The 19,549-nt window shown below is 42.8% G+C and overlaps 1 protein-coding gene across 1 annotated transcript in view; it reads right to left on the bottom strand.

The window, feature by feature from the left end:
• Window positions 1-540: 540 nt before the first annotated feature.
• gjd1b (gap junction protein delta 1b) overlaps window positions 541-19,549 on the bottom strand; it is a 31,395-nt gene continuing 12,386 nt past the window's right edge. Inside the window, exon 2 of the mRNA XM_079559882.1 lies at window positions 541-3,345. Coding sequence (XP_079416008.1) covers window positions 2,499-3,345 — 847 coding nt within the window. The 3' untranslated portion in view covers window positions 541-2,498. The remainder of the gene's footprint in view (window positions 3,346-19,549) is intronic.

Below are 19,549 nucleotides of genomic sequence, written 5' to 3'. Positions count from 1 at the left end.
TGTAGAGAGGCAATAATCTGTAAGTCTCATATGCACCTTAAGTCCAAGTGCAGGAGAATCTAGATGTCGGAAACTCCCATTGCCCATGAAGCAGTCGTGCAGTGTCTTGTGCAGATTACGTCAGCAGGACGGGACATTGGCCTTAAGTCTGAAGGTCAGTCTTTAAGCCCTGGGTTAATAAAGGGACTAGCTTCTATAATTAGACTTTGTGTGGCGTGTGTTTGTTCTTCCTGCTGCCGACGGTAACCTGCACTCTCAGTCTCTCAGAGCTGTTCAAAGTTGGTTTAAGCACCTTTAAGTGTCATCGAGATGATAGAGACAAGAGTCTGCTATCTGTTCTATGTACAGTGAATTTAACACATAACAAGTACAAATGCATGAGCAGTGTTTGGCTGAGTAGCTTTAGTGTTAAAGATTGTGTAAATAGATTTTACTCAGATAGATAAAAGGAGAGTCAATAATATTGTTTACGTTTACATGCCACAAAGATGAGTTCAACACGAGGAGGTCATAGGTTCAATCCCTGGTCTGGCAATAACAATTTCTTCATCTGAATGTCCTCTCTCCTCTTCGTTCGTGTTTTAAGTTACAGATTAAAATTGACCCTATTGAGGGTGAATAGTTTCCCACCTAAGGCCCGTAGTTACACAAATAAACATGACCATGATATTCCCACAGTCGCCCACTCTCGCACTGGTCTTTTATAATCAAGGTGCAACACTTTCCGCTCTCTTTTTTTTCTTCATATCATTCCGCTTTACCATTCTCTTACAAGGCATGCATGTTGAAATCCAGTCTGCGACAAACGAAAGAATAAAAAGCCATTGAACTTCATAAAAGCATGACTGTCCTTCGAGAGTTACTCGTCACGCGTGTACACAGCCCGACCATCCAGCGAGCGTCTCTTCAAGTAAACGTGCCTCAGCGAATGGGCTCACGGGCCTGGATGTGGCTGGGGCTGTGTAACAGAAGAATCATCCATTTACCAACAGGCTACAAACTGGGACCGGAGCGTCACAATGGCAGTAAATGCTTGGGTGTGGTTAGAACCGGCCACTCTTTGGTGGGTGAGCGAACCCGTGACCTGTAAGCTCCGCTGTCGCACCGAATAGGGATACAAGTATGCATTCCGACATGATAGGCAAGCAATGTACAGCACATTTTAAAATATGTCTGTGTGTAGCCGCATCTGTTGCAAAGCCCCAGTATTGATGTACAACAAATCTGACAACCCTCTCCTTCCTCTTTGAATTTCAGTTTAAAAATAAAAAGCATTAATCAATGTAATAAAGAAAAAACTTATAAAAAGAGACAAACATTTTATACATTTGGAAAATAGTAACATATCATGATCACCTCATGATATATAATTTGATATATTCTAATGGCGAATAATATTTCAATATTTCTTTAAACTCTACTTAAATATCTCAAGGATGGCACCATTGTTTAAAAAAAGAAGTAAAACAAATAAAAATCACAATAAAATCTGATATATTTTATAAATTCAAATAGAATAAAGAATAAAGTGATTCCCTCAATATCTTATTTTCTAGTCAGTGTCTCTACATATTTGTGAGTTAGGCTTGTGCTTTAGAACTCGCGATTTGTTCAGCAGTTCTTCTTTCAAGATTTACATGTGGCGTTAGCATGACTCGGGCGTTTTTTGTGTGTGTGTTTTTTTTTTTAAACTGCCCAGGCCAGTGAGGATACTCCATGGTTGTTAGCGTTTGCTTGGAGATCTTCGTAGATGCCAACCACCAGAGCTGAAAGAACAAGGCGCGAGGAACGAAGGACAGCTGTTTATAGTATTCTTCACTTCTGCTTGTGTTAATGCCGCCTTTTGCCAGGACACCGAGCATAAACACAATCCGTCCCCCCCTCTCTCTTTTGGCTTCGGCCCTGGTCAGTGTTCTAGCACAAGTTGACACTATTACGAAGTGCCTTGTGATTCCTTTTCTTCCTCCTTCTTCTTTTTTTTTTTTTTTTTTTTTTTTGGCTTTGGTCTTTACTACGTCAGCGAGAGGAAGAGAATGACAAACAATCCAGACTTGTCCCTCTCTCTATCCTGCATGGCTGTTGCTGTTCCCCTCCCCAACAAAATTGAATAAAAAACTTGCCCTCCTTCACGCCGCTGACAGCTCTTCCGTTGCATCGTTATATGCTGTTACTTGCTGTGTCTTCTGGGATGCATCAAACACACCTGTCATGTCTCCCCAAAGCAACATAAAGCAGGCTCCATAGCTGTTAAAGCTTTTCTTTCTTAATGTTTTTATCACCCCGTCGAAAGATACACAGGGCTAATACTTAGAAATGAAAGTCGCAGTGTCTTCGCCTGTTCTTGTGTCTTCAAAGTCCCGTCTTTCATGGCTTGGACTCTTAATAGTTTTTTTTCCCCCCCAGAAACTAAAAAGTCATCTTGATAGCGACCCTCGTAAAGTTCTCATACATTAAAAAAAATCTCTCTCACATTCACTCGTATGAAGAGCCAAACTTGGTCAGACATACGCGGACTCGCTCGACTGTGTGCGTCCCAGATTCGGCGGCTGGGAGAGGTGCGCCATGTCTTTCTTCCGGATTTCGCAAATGGACTTCCTCCTCGCCTGCACGCCCCGGATGGCCGCCTTGATCTTCCGCCAGCCCAGGTGGTTCAGCTCGGCCAAGTTGAGGACCACGCAGATCCCGCTCACGGCGAACATGAACACCAGGAACACCGTCTTCTCCGTCGGCCGCGAGACGTAGCACTCCACCTCTTTGAGACACGGGTAGCGGTCGCACTCGAAGATCCCGGGCACGCTGAAGCCGTACAGGAAGTACTGCCCCGCCAAGAACCCGATTTCCAGCGCGTTCCTGAACACCACTTGGATAATGTAGAAGCGCGAAATCCCTTCTTGCCGCCTGACTTTGGAGCTCTTCCCGTGGGTGAGGCCTCGGGGCGCGTTGGGGATTTCCTTCACCTCCAAACAATCCGGCTCCTCTTTGCCGCCCCCACCGTCGCCCCCGTGCTGAACCAAGATCCCATTAATGTTGCGCAGCTTCCTCGCCCCGTCTCTCCCGTAGTCCCTCTCCATGATGGGGTAGAGGAAGGAGTAGCGGCGATCTTTCTGTTTGGCCGACTGGTGAACCGAGTAGGTAATGAAGCATAAGCTCGGGGTGCACACGAGGATGATTTGAAAGACCCAGTATCGGATGTGGGAGATGGGGAAGGCTTTGTCGTAGCAGGCCTGGTTGCAGCCGGGCTGCAGAGTGTTGCAGATGAACATGGTTTGCTCGTCTTCGTAAACGGTCTCTCCGACAATGGCGACGATCAGGATTCGGAAGATCACCACCACCGTCAACAGGATCCTGGAAGAACGAGAGAGGACAGATGGAGGTTAGACAATCGGCTGCACTCAGAGATGTCCTGAGATGTCCTTCCAAGCATGGACGATAAAATGCCCAATACTAACCAGGTTTTTGTTCAACATAAAGCATTTCCAGAAAAGGACTACTGGCAGTGTGATATTTATGGGTTTCATAGATTGACAATCTCTCCCACTTGGCAGATTATCTAAAGATTACGATCAGGATTTGATTTTTATCATATTGCTCAACCCTTACAATTAAGAATCAGAACCAGAATAGTTCATCTTTTCAAGTCATCAAAAAGGCGTCAGGCAAAAGTCGTGTGACTGATCTATACAGCCAAAGTCTGGCAAGTCAAAACAGCTGAAAGAGAAATCAACTTGTTCAATTTGACGGTAGAACAGATCTTGAGGCAAAAAATAAATCAATTTGATTTTAAATCTGAACAGTTGTTATTGTTTTGTTAGAGTAATGTCTTTGCAAGTTGTCTTTCTTAACAGTAACTTTGCATAAGCAAGTTTTTCTTGACATTTACTGTATTTGCAAAACTGTATGAAGGTGAAGTCTGTATGGAAGGATATTCAGAACTAAGGTGTTTATCAAGTGTGTATATATTCAGAACTGTAGGTGCAAGAGAACACTCTAGACACTAATTAAACCCTCACAGGGATAAAACAGAAATGCAGAGCAATAAAGAAATTCACTTAACGCTAATGTGCGCCCACACATTATGAGCAGCAACATACAAGGAAATCATTTAAACTTTGATATTTTTCAAAAGCCGTTTCTAGGTCAGAAGTGTGTAGTGTTTTTGATCATGCACCAACATTATATACAAAAGTGATCAAATTATCATTGCAAGAGAAAAATATCTGGTAACATTCAGTTCCTTTCCCTCTCTTACACTTGTGACAACCGTGCAGACTAGATTAGACACTGACTCACTGAGAGACAGGGCACAAGTAAGGGGATTACTGCAGCTGACTGTCACTGCCTCTATGGTTTCTACATGAACTGGAAAAGGCGATTAATTCAGGTGTGGATAGACCTGTGGAGATTCTGTACCCTACATATAGCGCATTTAAGCAGAATATAAGAACAAGGGATACTACCATTAGATACAAAGATTTTCCGGGGACAGAAAGTGCATTTTTGGAAACATTATTGAACATTGAAGATCAAACTTGTGTCTTGATAGGTCATTGCTTCCAGTTTGGATTTTCTATCGGTAACATGAGGCGGTGTTTGCACTCTCATTTACCTTAGCTTCCTTAACAACTCGCCTTTGACTAATAGCACTTCACTATTCGGTCTCTAACAGACCTGTATTGCTTTGAAATGATAAACATAATGACCGGAGCACCGCTCTCTGTTTACATCTCCTGTTTCCTGCTTACAACCACATTTCGCTATATTGTTAATTTCTTGTTCAGTTCAAAACTCTTTCAAGACACAAAGAGCAATGTTGGAGTTTGTGTTTCCTCTTCTAATGTTGTTGCCCAAAAGAAATGACCTTTGCGTTCCACTTAATTGAGTTAAGCTAATACTTTTACAAAGGCCAAAACAGGGCAAGGACTGAACATGACTTTCAGTAAGACTAAACTAGATCCAAACATGGACTAAACGCCAGAAGAAAAACACCACTTAGTCACAGCTAAACTAATACAAAAAGGCCTACGTCGGGTCTAAATAGTTCACTGAACCAGTCAAACTAAGTCAAAAGCAAAAGCAGGTATGAACCTCCTAAGTAGGGCGCCAGGGATTGCAGGGGTCCACAGAGTTTTGCCAGATATTGAAATACATAATTTGAGCAAATTAAATAGTATATAATGGGAACGGAGCACTGGTGCAAACACAAGGTTTTTTCATTTGTCTGAAGTAAACACTTATGGGCAGTTATTGCCCAGAAACGGTCTCTCCATTTCCCTGGACCTCAACCACACATCTCCAGAGTGTACTCCCACAAGGCACCTCACCCTAATCGGCCTCATTAATTTCCATGATAATCTTATAAATAACTGTGATTTATCACCGCTGTCTCTTTCCGAAGGACCCGCAGCGGGCCGCTATTACACCCGCCCGTCCGAAACTGACCTCATTAAATTTATCATGGATTTATGGATTTTGCCTTCATACAAGTCAATAGGCAGTGACATATAAAATATGGCTTTGGAAGTCCTGATGGTAGCAGTAAGCAGAGGGGCCCATTTGTTTCAAGCTAAAGGTCAAAGGCTGTATAAGTGTATGCGTATTTAGATGAAAAAGCCCCACAATAAATCCATGCGGGACATTATATTAATGTAATGAACACAATCCTGCATGTTATTACTGGGCAGCTGCCTTGGAACCAGAATTAATGTAGGAAGTAATTGACCTATTTACATACAACAGCAAATGATTAATTTAATCAACTTGGGCTATATATTGTGTATTAAATGCTGAGTCTATTCCCAGCCGAGTGGACTTTTACTCCGATCCCTTGCCCAGTACAAGAGAGCAAATCAACCGACATCCTAATTTAGCATGCAAGACAAGCTAAGATGTAAATTATAATTTAAATATATAAATAATCAAGAGGGTTTTGGGCAACGCTGTAGAATATATAACAGCAGTTTAGCTTAGATGGTAGAGCGGATCATCCTATGGGGTTGGCAGTTTGAATCCCATAGTTGTGTCCTTGGGCAATACCCTTCACCCACCTTACCTCTAGTGTCTGTGTACACTGGTGTATAAATGACAGCTTGGATGGGTGAGTGGATCCTTGATGTAAAGCACTTTGAGTGTCAAATGTAGGTGGAGAAGTGCTTTAGAAATAAAGACCATAAAAGTGTCAGATTTAATTCATCAATGCAATTTGTACAACGGTGTATACTGAATATGTCTACTTTAATTAATAATAATAGTAATAATAATGCATTGGTCTATTATAGTGCTTTTCCAGACGCTCAAAGTCGCACTACAATTTTGTGCATTATTCATTCACTCCATATTTGGTGATGGGAAACGAGGCAACCAGTCTGCGCACATCAGCCACCACCACCAACCACTCACGCACACAATACATTCGCCAGGCTTCCTGGTGTTCCCAAACGGTCTCACATCCAAGTCCTGTCAAGCCGTTCCAAGCTTAGCTTCCGAGATCTGACGGGATCGGGCAGAGCAAAGGCGGTATGGGTATTAGTGTTCTTTCTCGTTTGCATACTGTCAAACTGAAACTGACAAAGGCATTAACGGCTTAACTATCGGTGCCTTTTGAGACAACTGTAATAGCAACTCACACATTTTTTGTTTTTTTTGCCGCACAAAATAGTGTGACATTTTAAAACATGAAAATACCTGTATATTACCGAGTATTATGACTAAAATGCAAACAAAATTTGCATGTGTGATGTTATAAAAAAAAATCATACAGCAACGGAAAAAATGTGTTTAACCTCTTGACCCCCGCCTTGTTGTGCTCCAGCTCAGCTTTACCCAAATCTGAAAGGTTAGAGCCTATTATAGGCCTGTGTAATGCCTCATTTGAAAGCTAAGACCCACAAAATTCATCTAAACAGATCTTTTTCAGTGTGTTGTTGCCATGTTGCACTTTTGGGGGGTTTAAGGGGTTAAATGTTTTACACCGACACACGACAACTCAATATCTAAGAGGAAAAGTACTAAACACTCTCCTAATGTGGTTTTAAACCTACCTAACAACCATCGAAAGCAGGGTTTAAAATGAATCATAAACCCTAAAGTGGCTTTGAGCGTCTGGAAAAAGCACTACATAGGACTAATGCATTTTTATCATAATTACAAAGGACAGCGCTCGCCCCTGTACCCTCGCTTTTGCCCCGTAATCATTAGATGGCTCGATTTTGGCCGGCGTTTTAAGAGTAATCCACCGATCACAGCGTGCCGTTGCAGTCGTGTGCGGCACAGATGTGGAGTCGGAGGCCAGCCTTTAATCCTCTGCCGTGTCTGACTGCGGCTTCACATGCGCCGCTCATCAAAACACCCCGGCAACCAACCTCTATGATGATGAAAAAAATAATAATACTATTTCCAATACCTGCGATTTGGTGGGTGGCGCGGCAAGGGTAAAGTATATGCAAAAAACAAACAAAAATGTAGTATGTATGAAATATAGAAATGCTTTTGTCCTTGTAGTGACTCTATTAAGGAGCTTATAGCGAGCGGAGAATTCACAATGCGAGAGCGAGATGGTATCGGGGTAAATGTGAGCACGTGCTGCAAATGCATGAAAAATCACATCGGGATTCACGCTGCACGCTTGTTATCGCATGCAATAGGAATAATAATGGAGGACTACGGGATGTATTCACACAAAAGACATCGAGGTTAGAGAGTTCCGTGAAGAGGTGTAGATATAGAAAGCCCAGGAATTGCTCTCAACTGCCTGTGCTCTTAGGTCAACAATAAGCGTTTCCCCTCATTTTCAAGAGTGCGGTGTTTGAAAAGCGCAAATAAGATTCCCTTCCTCGACAGCTTTTCCCTTTGAACATCTCGGTCCTCAATTTCCCTCTACTACTTACAAAGCCTGTCTTTTCTGAGGCCATTCTCGCATCATTCTCCTATAATACACCATGCAGTGTCCAGGCGTTTGGTATGTTAAAGGACATCAGTTTGTGGTTTAATGGTGAATGACTTCCAGAGAGGGATAAAAAGATTAGAAAGTCTGGAAACCTAACGCGACGCAGTGGACATCTTCAGCTTAAATTAAACCGCGGACCTGCCGGTGAGAGGTGGGGCACAGTAACGGAGAACCCTGAGCACAGTAACGGAGAACCCTGAGCACAGTAACGGAGAATCCTGAGCACAGTAACGGAGAACCCTGAGCGTTTTGTCGAATTTGTCTTCTCGATGCATTGACGGACACGTGGAGACAGCGGTTCCGCGCAAACTCCTCTTCTCGTCAGCTATGGCTTGATGTGATTTCCCCGCTACGGCGCATGTTTAATTTTGGCCTATTAATTGCCTGCCTGTAATGAGTGCGTAGCGCGTGACAACCCCCCAGTGCAAGATACCCACTGTCATCGCAATGAGCAAAGTAAATGAGGGAAGGGGGAAAAACGATCAGTGTGGAAAAAGCAACACACGGCACACGAGGCAGGGAGTTGAAGTTTGTGGCAATTATCTTCCACCGCTTGATTGTTTTCTCACTGGAGACAAGAATTTCATTGAGGTTGAGCCGCCGACTTTGGGATTGCAGAAGTCGGCGAGCAGCACAGGGGAACAACGAAAGTGGCAGTGATAGGACGTGTGCTCATACATCATCAATCTGAGCATACTGTACATGGAAATGACCAGCCGTCTCCACCTGGCCATGATAACATGAGGGAAACGGAAAGGGAAAGCTTGTTTGGTGCTTTTAGAGGCCACAGAACAAACTGCATGTAGACAAAGGCAGATACAGTCCATGCAGGGAGGGAGCAAGAGGCATTTGGAGGCGGCAGATAATTGAGGGTTTGCACGATCGTCATTGTTGTTCCAAACAGAGCACTCAAAGCTCCGGGCTGAGTGTCAAAAACAAATAATGACAATGTAGAACCGACACCCTTTGTAGAAACAGGCAAGGCAAGGTATGTATATACAGCGCATTTCGTACACAAGGCAACTCAATGCGCCTTGAAACAGCGATATGACTGATTGTTCTAGGTGTCCCAATGTATTCCATTTGTATAGGTGCTCTCCAAACGAGAAAGTACTTAGGCCCTGTCCATACGAAGTCAAGCTGAGGACCAAACGCAAAGATGTTTTATCAAATCAGTGTATCGTCCATACGAGGCTGGCGTTTTGGGGGTCTGTAAACAAACATTTTTCAAACTAGGAAACTACTAAACTACTAAACTTGGAAAGATCTCAAAAGGCCGTTTACGTGGCGCCGTTGTTCCAAAGTCTCCGCAACTTTGAGTAAAACGATGACATCACAGCACCAGAGTGTCTGTTATCCATAATCTACTGACCTTATACTAAGTTTTACTCATGGATCTATGATGGTTTTACTCCGCTCCTCTTTGCTCCACTGCAGTCCACAAGCCACAGGTGACAAGTAGAAAAACACAGCCAAGTCAGTCTGTGTTTTTGGACTGACAGTAAAAGTCACCGACAGGTTTTTCTGCTTTAGTCCCGTTACGTCTAAAGAATAAACTTGCCTCCTCGTCTCTTCTGTAGATCGTAAATCCTTGAATCAGTTTCATCTTCACTGTTTACATTCCACAAAAGTTTACAGCACATGCACTCTCTATATCTTGTTCTATTATCTGTGTTAGCCTCACAGCACCTCACACAGGCCTGGAAGATGAATTGCGCCGTTTTCACAGACCTGAGTTGATCCATGTGGACGCACACATTTACTAAGCAGGCTTCGTGCTTACAAAGTTTCTGAAAACATAAGCCTTTTGTCTTTGTGTGGATATAGCCTTAAAAGGCCTTTTATTTAGACGGCCAAGCCAACATGTTTCTACCACCAGGTCTTCATGAGTAGAACCGACTCCTGTTCGGCCCCGTTGCCGGCCTGTGGCATCACATGCATACCCACTATAGAGGGGGAATGTTGACCTCTGCCTTGAGATGAACCTACAGCAAAGGGAAAGAAACAGCAGGCAAAACCAGAAGCAAACTTAAAAAGTGCCACGGAAATCATCACACTAACATTTTCTGCAATGCCTAGAGTGACAAACTTTGAACCTTGCCTCAACTTGCTGTTACGTAAGCCTTCTTTGCTTGTGCTAACCAGCGAATTGGATAACGGACACCTTTTGTCAATTGGATTAGCAGGTTCTCGATACTCCTCTGTTTACTCCCACTGCTGCGGCTGACAACCCGCTCACCCCGAGCTTATATGCCGACAGCAATCCCAACTTCTTCTAACAAAGACGAACAAAATTCATGAACAAACTCTTGAACATCTGTTTGGCCTAAAATAATTATCTCGCACACAGAGGGGCGCTCGCTGGGTGCACTGCCGACATAATTAGCGGCGCGTTTTACTTAAGGCTTTTTCTCATGCACACAAAAACAACACGCTGCTCTCCGGTTGACTCCTGGTAACTCGGTGGCGCGCGTCTCTCTCTCTAGCTCACTCTCTTTCTCTCACTTCGCCGTGATTTTCTGCCCCTCGCCTGTTGCCGTGGTAACTGGCGGCAGGAAGTGTAGCGCAGGAGAAGAAGGGGGTTGCGAGGGCTTTCTGGGGGAGAGAAACCGCTGCTTGAGTTTAAACAGCAACATCATTCGATAGTGTTGAAAAAAAGCGGCAAGTTCAAGGGATCACAGTGAAAGTGGTGGTCAACGCGACCTAGGACAGGAGGGGCATCCGGCTTAAAAGTGGATGAAACTGAGGTTTACTATTAACACACAAGGAAACAGATTTCATAGGGAGTTTGAACTTTTCCCATGGGTCTGCATAACAATCGTCAACTGTCAAATGTTTATTTTGTTGTTCTTGGCAAGTTTGGCTTACAAGTTCATCAACACATGAAAGTTCTCTGTAAAAAAAAAAAAAGGAAGGGTTAGGGATGCAAATACTTGGAGAAAAATTAACAAGCAAGGTTAGGTGTCCAACCCACAACAACTCAGTGGTATGCTGGGACACGCTGACATTTGGATCTTTAGCTCGTCTCGCAAGGAGTTAACCATATAAATCAGACGTCATAGAATCAGTCCCACTTGAAGACACGCTCTTCTTTCACACGGGACTGCCACACACACACGATGCAGAGCGAGTTATGCAAATGATTTTACACTCGGGTGGATAATGCGTTTCTTTTTCAGTCACACCCGCGTATTTTCAGTCCACTTCTTTACTCACTCGGACACTTCTCCAATTGGACTCTGACAATTTGAACAAACTGTGAGGGGTGTTCAACACAGAATGGTATCTCCCTGTTACAAAGTAATGATTTTTCTGTCTGATTTCAGTGCCTTAGTCATTATTTCATATGACAAAAAATATATAAAAGTGCCTTTATGCTAGTCTCAAACAACAGCCTGGTTAAAGCCTATTGTCAGTTAAAGTGCCGCAACCCAACTCTCCTGATTACCCCCCATGCCATTGCCACAACCTTTTGTTTGCCTGTTTCTATTCGCAATCTATTCTGCATGGATGTTGTTGGGCTTCTGGTCTGATCCTGTGGTGTGGATCGGTGTAGTGGAATAATGGAGCTAATGAAAATGATCAGGTTCAACGACTGTGATGCTGTATTTACCCGTCTGTGCTACAAAGACAGTAGTTTCTCAACGACATTGTGACAAAACTCACATTGTTAACATGTCAATTTATTTTGCATATCGAATACCAGGGAGACTTAACTTTCGGATCAATAAAGCATTTTCTAACCAGCAAAATATAAGAGAGCAATAGAAATGAGGCAAATTATAATAAAATACTTGAGAAAAAGGGCTAATACTCCCGCTTTAAAGATATGAATATCATAAACTCATACTTTAATTCTGAAATGTTCCTGTGTCTCTTTAGCTGTCCATGTTCCCTGCGTGTCATGAGGGTGTCTGAGGGTGATCTGAGTGCAACACCCCAGTGGCTTTGACAGATCGGCCCCTGTCACCTTCAATGTGGACGGACACTTGTCATTCTCTCCCTCCGCCGCCCCCTCTCTGCTCTCGCTCTCGTTCCTTTGGCTGGGTTCATCGATAGCTCGCGGTTCACAATGGGTCACTTGGCACCAAACTGTATTTAATCTGACATCCAGGTCCTTAGAGACACTATAGGCACACTTACACTCACACTTTTCAGGTTCATGTTTTGCGGGGACCTTATGGAGTGTACATTTATCCCTTCACCTGGACCTGATTGTTACAAGGACAAAAATGACTTCTAAAAGAAATGTACCTGGCTTGAAACTGTAACCCCACAGGAATCAGTTCCCCCACGAGGAAACGAGTCCCTGTGTTTAAGTGAACAGCAAGTCCCCATGTGACATGGTAACCAAACTGGAACTTCCTCACACACACATGTCAGATTCATGTGCCTTGAACATTCAGAATCGCCTTATGGATGCCCGAGGGGAGATGCCTTTCAGTTTCACAGACATGCAACCGCCGTAAAGAAAAATATTGAAATACACAAAGTTTTAAGTTTAGAAAATACAAGGTAAAAATGTGCTGTATATATTTTTTTAATAACGAAATCATAAACAAAGATTCTCAAACCAACCACCACCAAACCTGTGCTTTGTTTTCGTGTTGAGGGCATTTCATCCCTCACCTGAAGAGGCTTTGTCAGCAACTTTCAATATTTTAGCAGCAGGATATGTTTACTATTAATCTAGAAGCAAGGTGTTTACATTGTTATTGGCTCCACCCATCTTTACGGAAAAAAGAAGACCATTAAAACAACAACTTGTCACTACCTGCATAGAATACTCAACTAAATGCAACGTTTTATACATAAACACATACATACACCTACAAACGTCTACATCTGGCTGAACAAAATCCCACCTCTAAAACAATGAAGTCTGATAAACATAACTGACTGTCCCTGAACAGTCCCCGCATGACTCGGTAAACGTGGACACACACACACACACACACACACACACACACACACACACATAGCATTGGTTGGCTGCAGCGCTTGGGGCCAGTGACAGAAGGAGTGAGTGGGCTGCTCTCTCTACCCCACTGTTAGACCTTTATTGTGCACAGCCACCTTGTCCACACTGGCATTTTTTTTTTGAGGGACACAGTTACATAAGAAAAGGCATAAAAGTACTAGATGGAAAGAATAGCTTCACATTAATAATAGACATGGTCTAAAAATAGTATCGAGCGCTGACAAAACAAAGAGGGTCAGTGTATCACTTTGTACTAAAAGTTGTAAAACTATTTTTGTACTGTGTACTGAGGATGCATATTTTGTGTATTGAGGCCAGGTTGCGAGTCCGATGACACTTTTCTTCAGTTGTGCTATTGGGCAAGGCACTTAGGTGCATGTGTGGCAACAGCGGTTTGCGATGCGAGATCAAACACATCAACATCTGTTAATCCCCCTTGAAAATGAGTATTTCTTTGTGTCTGTTTTTTATCACTGACTCAGCAATTTTTATCAAACAATAGCCGTCCATTTTAATATAAATGAGCATTTTCAGACACAAAAACATAGTTGAAATATGCTCAGTAATGGGCGCCCCAAACATTCTGCCCCCCTGCATAAAACCTGCAGTTAGACCTCTACAAACATGTTTTGAAATGTGATTTCTGTATTTTTTCAGCTGTTCAGGCTCTTGTATAACATGTGAATATTGAATGTATAATATGTGCACTGTAAATGGACTCATGATATTAAAACACAAATTGATAATCTAATCATTCCTAAAAGAACAGGGATAGATATTATTTCTAAATCTCCCATCTAAAATAATATGTTTTAATGCATTGAAAACTGCAATGACCAAATGAGCATGAAGAAGCCTCTGAGAAAAATAAAAAAAATAAAAAATCATCCTCCAACCAAACAACCCGGTCGAGTCGTCGACAACAAAAAATCTCCAATATGGAACTATTAAGTCATGTGATACTATACTTTCTTGGCAGTGATACAGACCGTTTTTTTTTTGTGGATTTTGTGCTTAAAATAGTTCATCTCTGATTCGCTCATTGACGCAGCAAAACCACAAACATACACTGGCTAAGAACCCCCGACCTCGACATTTCCTTTTGAAATATGCACCTATAAATCATGTCCGCTAATCCTACGCATGAAGCAATGATAAGCCATAATCCATTACTTTCATGCTAGATATACCCCTTTTTAAAAAAATGACTGGCTGCGTGAGAGATCCTGGACACTCTCTGGTCTCTCGTGATAAGGACACCTCTGCTGCACATGTGCACCAGCGGTTTAATCAGAGTCCGCTCCAGCTGTTACAGGGCGACACAAAGCCGATTGTGTCTGACATTGGCCAGCCTCTCTCTATCTCTCTCTCTTTTTCTCTCTCTGTGTATCTGTCTCTCAATAGGATGAGTTTTGATCATATACTTAACTTAAATGTTTTTTTTATTTGTGTGTGAGATGTGAGCTCAAGTCCAAGCAGGTATAGCTTTAAAAAGAGTTCATTCACGCAGTTCAATTTCCTTAAAGACGCTGAAAAGTGATTTTTGACATTTTTGACACCAGAGTAAAACGACTGCCATGTAATGTGTTTGCAGATGGGGCGTATTGAATGCCACTTTTTTTACATTCTATGGTTATTGGTGCATCTCACAAAGTGTACACATTTAACACATGGCATACTTGGAGAAATCATGCTGTGTACAATACTGTATAACTATGCAACAATAGGACATGTATGATAGCCCTGCCCAGTCTTTGTAATCCTGCATCTGTAATCTGCTAAAATGGATTTCTAATAATAGTATTTTCTAATACCGACATCTCCCTGTATCATGAGCTCCAGGGTATTTAGGTGCATTACGGAGGAATGTCTACACCAGCTCCCTCTCACGACACTCTCGACTTATCCACAATGCATGGGACACGACACAACCATGAAACATGATTACTACATTGTACAGATCAAATGTCAAAAATCGTATGCCCCAAAATTGGTCAAGCAACAAGACTCACAATGTTTTCTTTTTTTACAAGCTAAAACTCTTGAAAAGTGATCAAACCTTGCAATATGGAAGAGATAATAATTGAAAATCAGTGGAGAATATCGATTGAAAAAGTGATCCCATTTTGTGTCTGCCACGAGAGTCTCCATGGCGATGTGAGGATGTGACAGTTACCCTGGCAACGCTGCTACCCCTGTATATTTTTGGCACCCAGCGGGAAAACAACAAAACAAGCAAACAAACAAAACAAAAAAACGATAGGAAAGTATGTAAAAATAGACTCCCTAAAATTGGACTCGGCTCAATTGCGGAGGAGAAACTTGACAGGATTGGTTGCCATGGAAACCCAGTTGAATGCAGTGGTTTTTTGGGGGGGAGCTTTTCGCTTGGTGAGAGAAACAGCAGGAGAGGAGAGGGAAGAGGCAGAGATGAAAAGGGGAGAGATGGCAACGGTGGGAAATCATATTTTTATCCACATCCAGGGCTCAATTTGGACTAAAAAAGGGTATCTTGATGCCACACCTTTTCATGTCAAAGTTTTGGATCACGTTTCCAAACTGAAATGATTCTGACCTGCATAGACTATATGCTAGTGGGGATAGTAAAATATGCTGTGGTCAGGTCTGAAAAGGTGCACACCTAGTGGAAAGACCAAAATGCTCAGATTTATGGATGAGTGAATATGGCGGGAATCTGTGGGTCAATGGAGGGGAACTACAGAGCGAGACAGAGAGAGAAGGGGAAATGATGGCCGTAATCCGGATTAAATCAGTGGGTTTTGGACAATCCCGAGTTATAGGGCCTTGCAGAGCGTGCCAGATCCCACCCACACCGTTGCGGGCCAAGAGCTGCGGCAGACCGGATCAACTCCAGCGGCACATGCAAAAAAAATCAAAAACCTCGCGGAGGAGCAGGAGCGTGAAACACAGTGGGAATGGTTTCAGTTGTAATGAAGACAAGTTCAAAGAAACGGAAAAAGACATTGTTCATTGCAAACTTTTAGGTGTGGCCATTTTTCTTTGTGGGGATGCTGATGATGTTTATAAGAACATTTCACATCTTTCAAGTGATCTGTGCTACTTCCGGGTTTCCAATCTCTCAACATATCCTATCACAGCCTTGTAACTCAACTACAACAACCAGGAGAACAAGAGACAGATAAGGAACTACAATGTCCCTGGTCCTTTTCTTTTAAATGCTAAGAATAAACTGTTTCCCTATTTATCTCTGTCTGAAGGTGATGACAAAGGTGTTTTAATGGCGCACGGTAGGGACTTGACACACATCTCGGGTTAATTAAAAGCAGAAGCGCCGAGCACTTTGCAGTCGGCTGGAGCTGTCTCACAAAAAGTGCATGCGTAATAACAACGGTTTTCAATTTGTGACACATTTGCATACACGGCACTGTCGGGCCACTTTATTTATAGATTACGATGTGCTATTCTTGGAAATAATAGCTGGCGCAATGTTAGAAGCGATAATGTTTCTGGAACCAGAAAAAGCTGTGAGCAACGTGGGGTCCATTAAATATTGAACCTCCTACATATGTTGACTACACGCAGACTTGGACTCAATGGTATATTTATCAGAAGTGCAGTCTAATATTCATGAATGTGGCTTCGTATTCTCATGGCATCACAGATAAAGCCCTGGCAATAGATTTCACCGAAAGATATACCGTGGAAGAAATACTGATTAGGTACGCTGAAGTAAGAATACCACAATTACCTGAAAAATATTACTCAAGTTGAAGTAAATACTGTAACAATGGCAAGGTGTTTTAGACTCCAGGTGAGCAAAGACAAAACCAGTTATACAGTCAGCCCGAGGGTAGGGTTAATTTACAACAATATACAGTATAAAAACGCCCATATAAGATGAACTGAATAGTTGTTGGAATGGAGACAGTGACGAGGCTCCATGCTGGGATGAAGGAGGCAGACTATTTCTGAAAAATAGACACAAGATTAAACTCAAAAAAATCAACCTGTTTCAAAAACAGAAATGTGCCAGCTCACCTATAGTCTAAATAAAACATCTTCCTAGTGTAACATGTAGCGTTGCAGGATCGGGCAGTCAGACTGTGGCCTTCCCACCCCTCCACCACATTTCACCTGCTTTACCTTATAATCATTTTGAATCATTTGGTTTTCAGCAGAGACAATTGGACAGACCTATACCTTTAAATTTGCTGTGATCACATGACCACACCGACCCCTGCCACAGTACTAAACAAAATCATTATGCCAGGGAGGTGTTTCAGGCTCCTATCAAGAGGAGGCCCCCGGGAAAGACCTGGCACTTGGCTGGCCTTAGGATCCCCTAGGAAGAGATCGAGCAGACCTGGAGATTGGAAGTCTAAGACCTCTCTGCTCAGACTGCTGCCTCCGCGGCCCAACTCCAGATAAAGATGGATGGAAGACGGATTGCAAGTCGAACATGTTAACGATTTGCCACGATATGTTTCGGCAAATTCATTGGCGAAAACGATTATCTTGCCACCTTTCACATGAGGAGTGAATGGGGCTTTGAGAAGGCTTGTCAAGCTTGTAAAGTGTGATACAATCAAAGCCATTATATTAATAAAAAAAATGTGTCCAAGTAGAATGAACTCTCTCGCGCACAATTGATCTTGTTCAACATGCTCCAAATAGGTTATCCCACTGTCCTCCCTCACAGCAAATGACACCTCTCCGACTACCGTCATCCGTTCTCCAGGTTGCTTGCAGAAAGGCTAAATTTACCTCTCTGTCTCCCTGGTAGCTTGCTTGTTCACTGTTGGCGTCGTGATGGGTGTTCACACCTCACTTTGCCAGGAGTCAAACACGCTCCCCCCGCAGCTTGGCTTTAATTGAGGAATCTGTGAATGCGACGCGGTTGGTGCGGCGCGAACGCATTGTCACACCTCGCGGGGCTGCTCATATGATCGCCGGGAAACATGATGGAGATGGTAGCGGGTGAGGCAAAACCCGCACGACCAATCTGGCAACATGCGATGTGTGTGTTGGCCCCGTAATGACAAGAAGTGTTATCAGCCATATTGTTAGCTAGCTTGCTTTGTTTGACATTGTTTGTACACAAAGGGGAGGCGGGAGTTTACCCAGTATGTTTGTTGAGAACGCTATAATTATTTCTTATTTGTCTTGAGATTTTCTCAAATAATGGCACAGCAGTTAGCGCTCTCTCCTCACTGTGCGTTTGATTACCGAGCTGTGTGACGCCATTCTGTGTGGTGTTTGCAAGCTCTCCCCATGTCTGCGTCTTCGTCCCCCAGGTGTTCTCTTTCCCCCTTATTGCACTAACAACAAGTTGCCTGCACTATGCTGTGAAAGATCTTCTGAATCTTATTGGGACTTTGCTGGTTCAATAAAGTTTCGATCAACTGGGAAACACATAAGAATCAACAATGAACAAACAAACAAATACTTGCACGAAGAAAAAAAAAGCAAGGCCTTAAATGTCACTAAAAAAAATCAATTAGATTCAAGCTGTCATTAAATCTAAATGCTCGACGTAAAAAAAAAATCGATAGCTCGACTAGCTAAATCATTCTCTAAATTATGACCACTAATTGAATTTATTTAAATTAAGCAGAAACAACCCAACAGTTGACTTTCCTATTGTTTGGCAAAAAGCATCTGTTTGCCTTGTGAGTGGAAGTCAGCTCAGTCTCCGCAGTATGTCGGTGGAGGGGGGCGAGCCATGTGGTTTTAGTGAAAAGGAGGAGGAGGTGAGAGGTGCTTGGCTGCCGAACTGTAATAATGTCTTATTCATGTTGTTGAGTCATTCACACAGTGTGGAAGATGATACAGTCACGAGAAATACGCTCACAAATCGAGCTGGGAGAAGCGTTCGGGGAAAAGTGTTGCGGCAATTAGCGCGTTGATTTGGTTTGATGTTTAGCAGCACCAAACTCCGCTTGTAACCGCTCTTTATATGGGTTTATTATGGAACAACGGTAAAAGGCACTCACTTTACAAGAACATTTTGGGTGGGATGAATTTTCGATCGTAGTGGCTACCAGAGCAAGAAGAAACCTCAACCCGGTCAAGTAAACAATATATTAAAATTACTACTGTTTGAGCGAGGAACAAATGTAGATAAAACAATGTTGCAACTGCAAGTTATTATCAAAACATGAAGGGAGAAAGAATTTTATAATCAGTACAACAGCAAAAATGGTATATCTTTTTAATGAGCCGTGCAGCCACAGAATTAGATCCAGTTTTGTTTCTAAGGCAGAGAAAGCCAGCGGAGGAGACTTCAAAGCCGCTACATTGTTTTGCCGCAAAATCAGATCCGAGCCGGCTTTTTGTTGTTGTTTTATGCTCATAATTTAGTCGTTTGTGTTGGAGGATGAAAGTGCGGGTTTTGTAAGAACGGGGGGGGGGGGGGGGGGAGATGTAAGCGCTGGTTTTGACAGGTACAGGCGAAAGCATCTAATTTTAGTCTAAGGAGAGAGGCAGGCGTGTACTCTGAATCCGTAAAAGTGCATGGAACTATGGATAAAACTTCTTCTCTAGCAAAGTCCGACACCGCTCGATAATGGGGCAATATCAACATTTGAGGTCAACCGATATATCGGCTGACCGATATTTGGGGATTTTACAATATTGGCTATTGG

The sequence above is a fragment of the Gobius niger genome (genome assembly GCF_951799975.1).
Source record: "Gobius niger genome assembly, chromosome: 1".
Taxonomy (NCBI): domain Eukaryota; kingdom Metazoa; phylum Chordata; class Actinopteri; order Gobiiformes; family Gobiidae; genus Gobius; species Gobius niger.
This window is presented reverse-complemented; position numbering and strand designations above follow the sequence as displayed.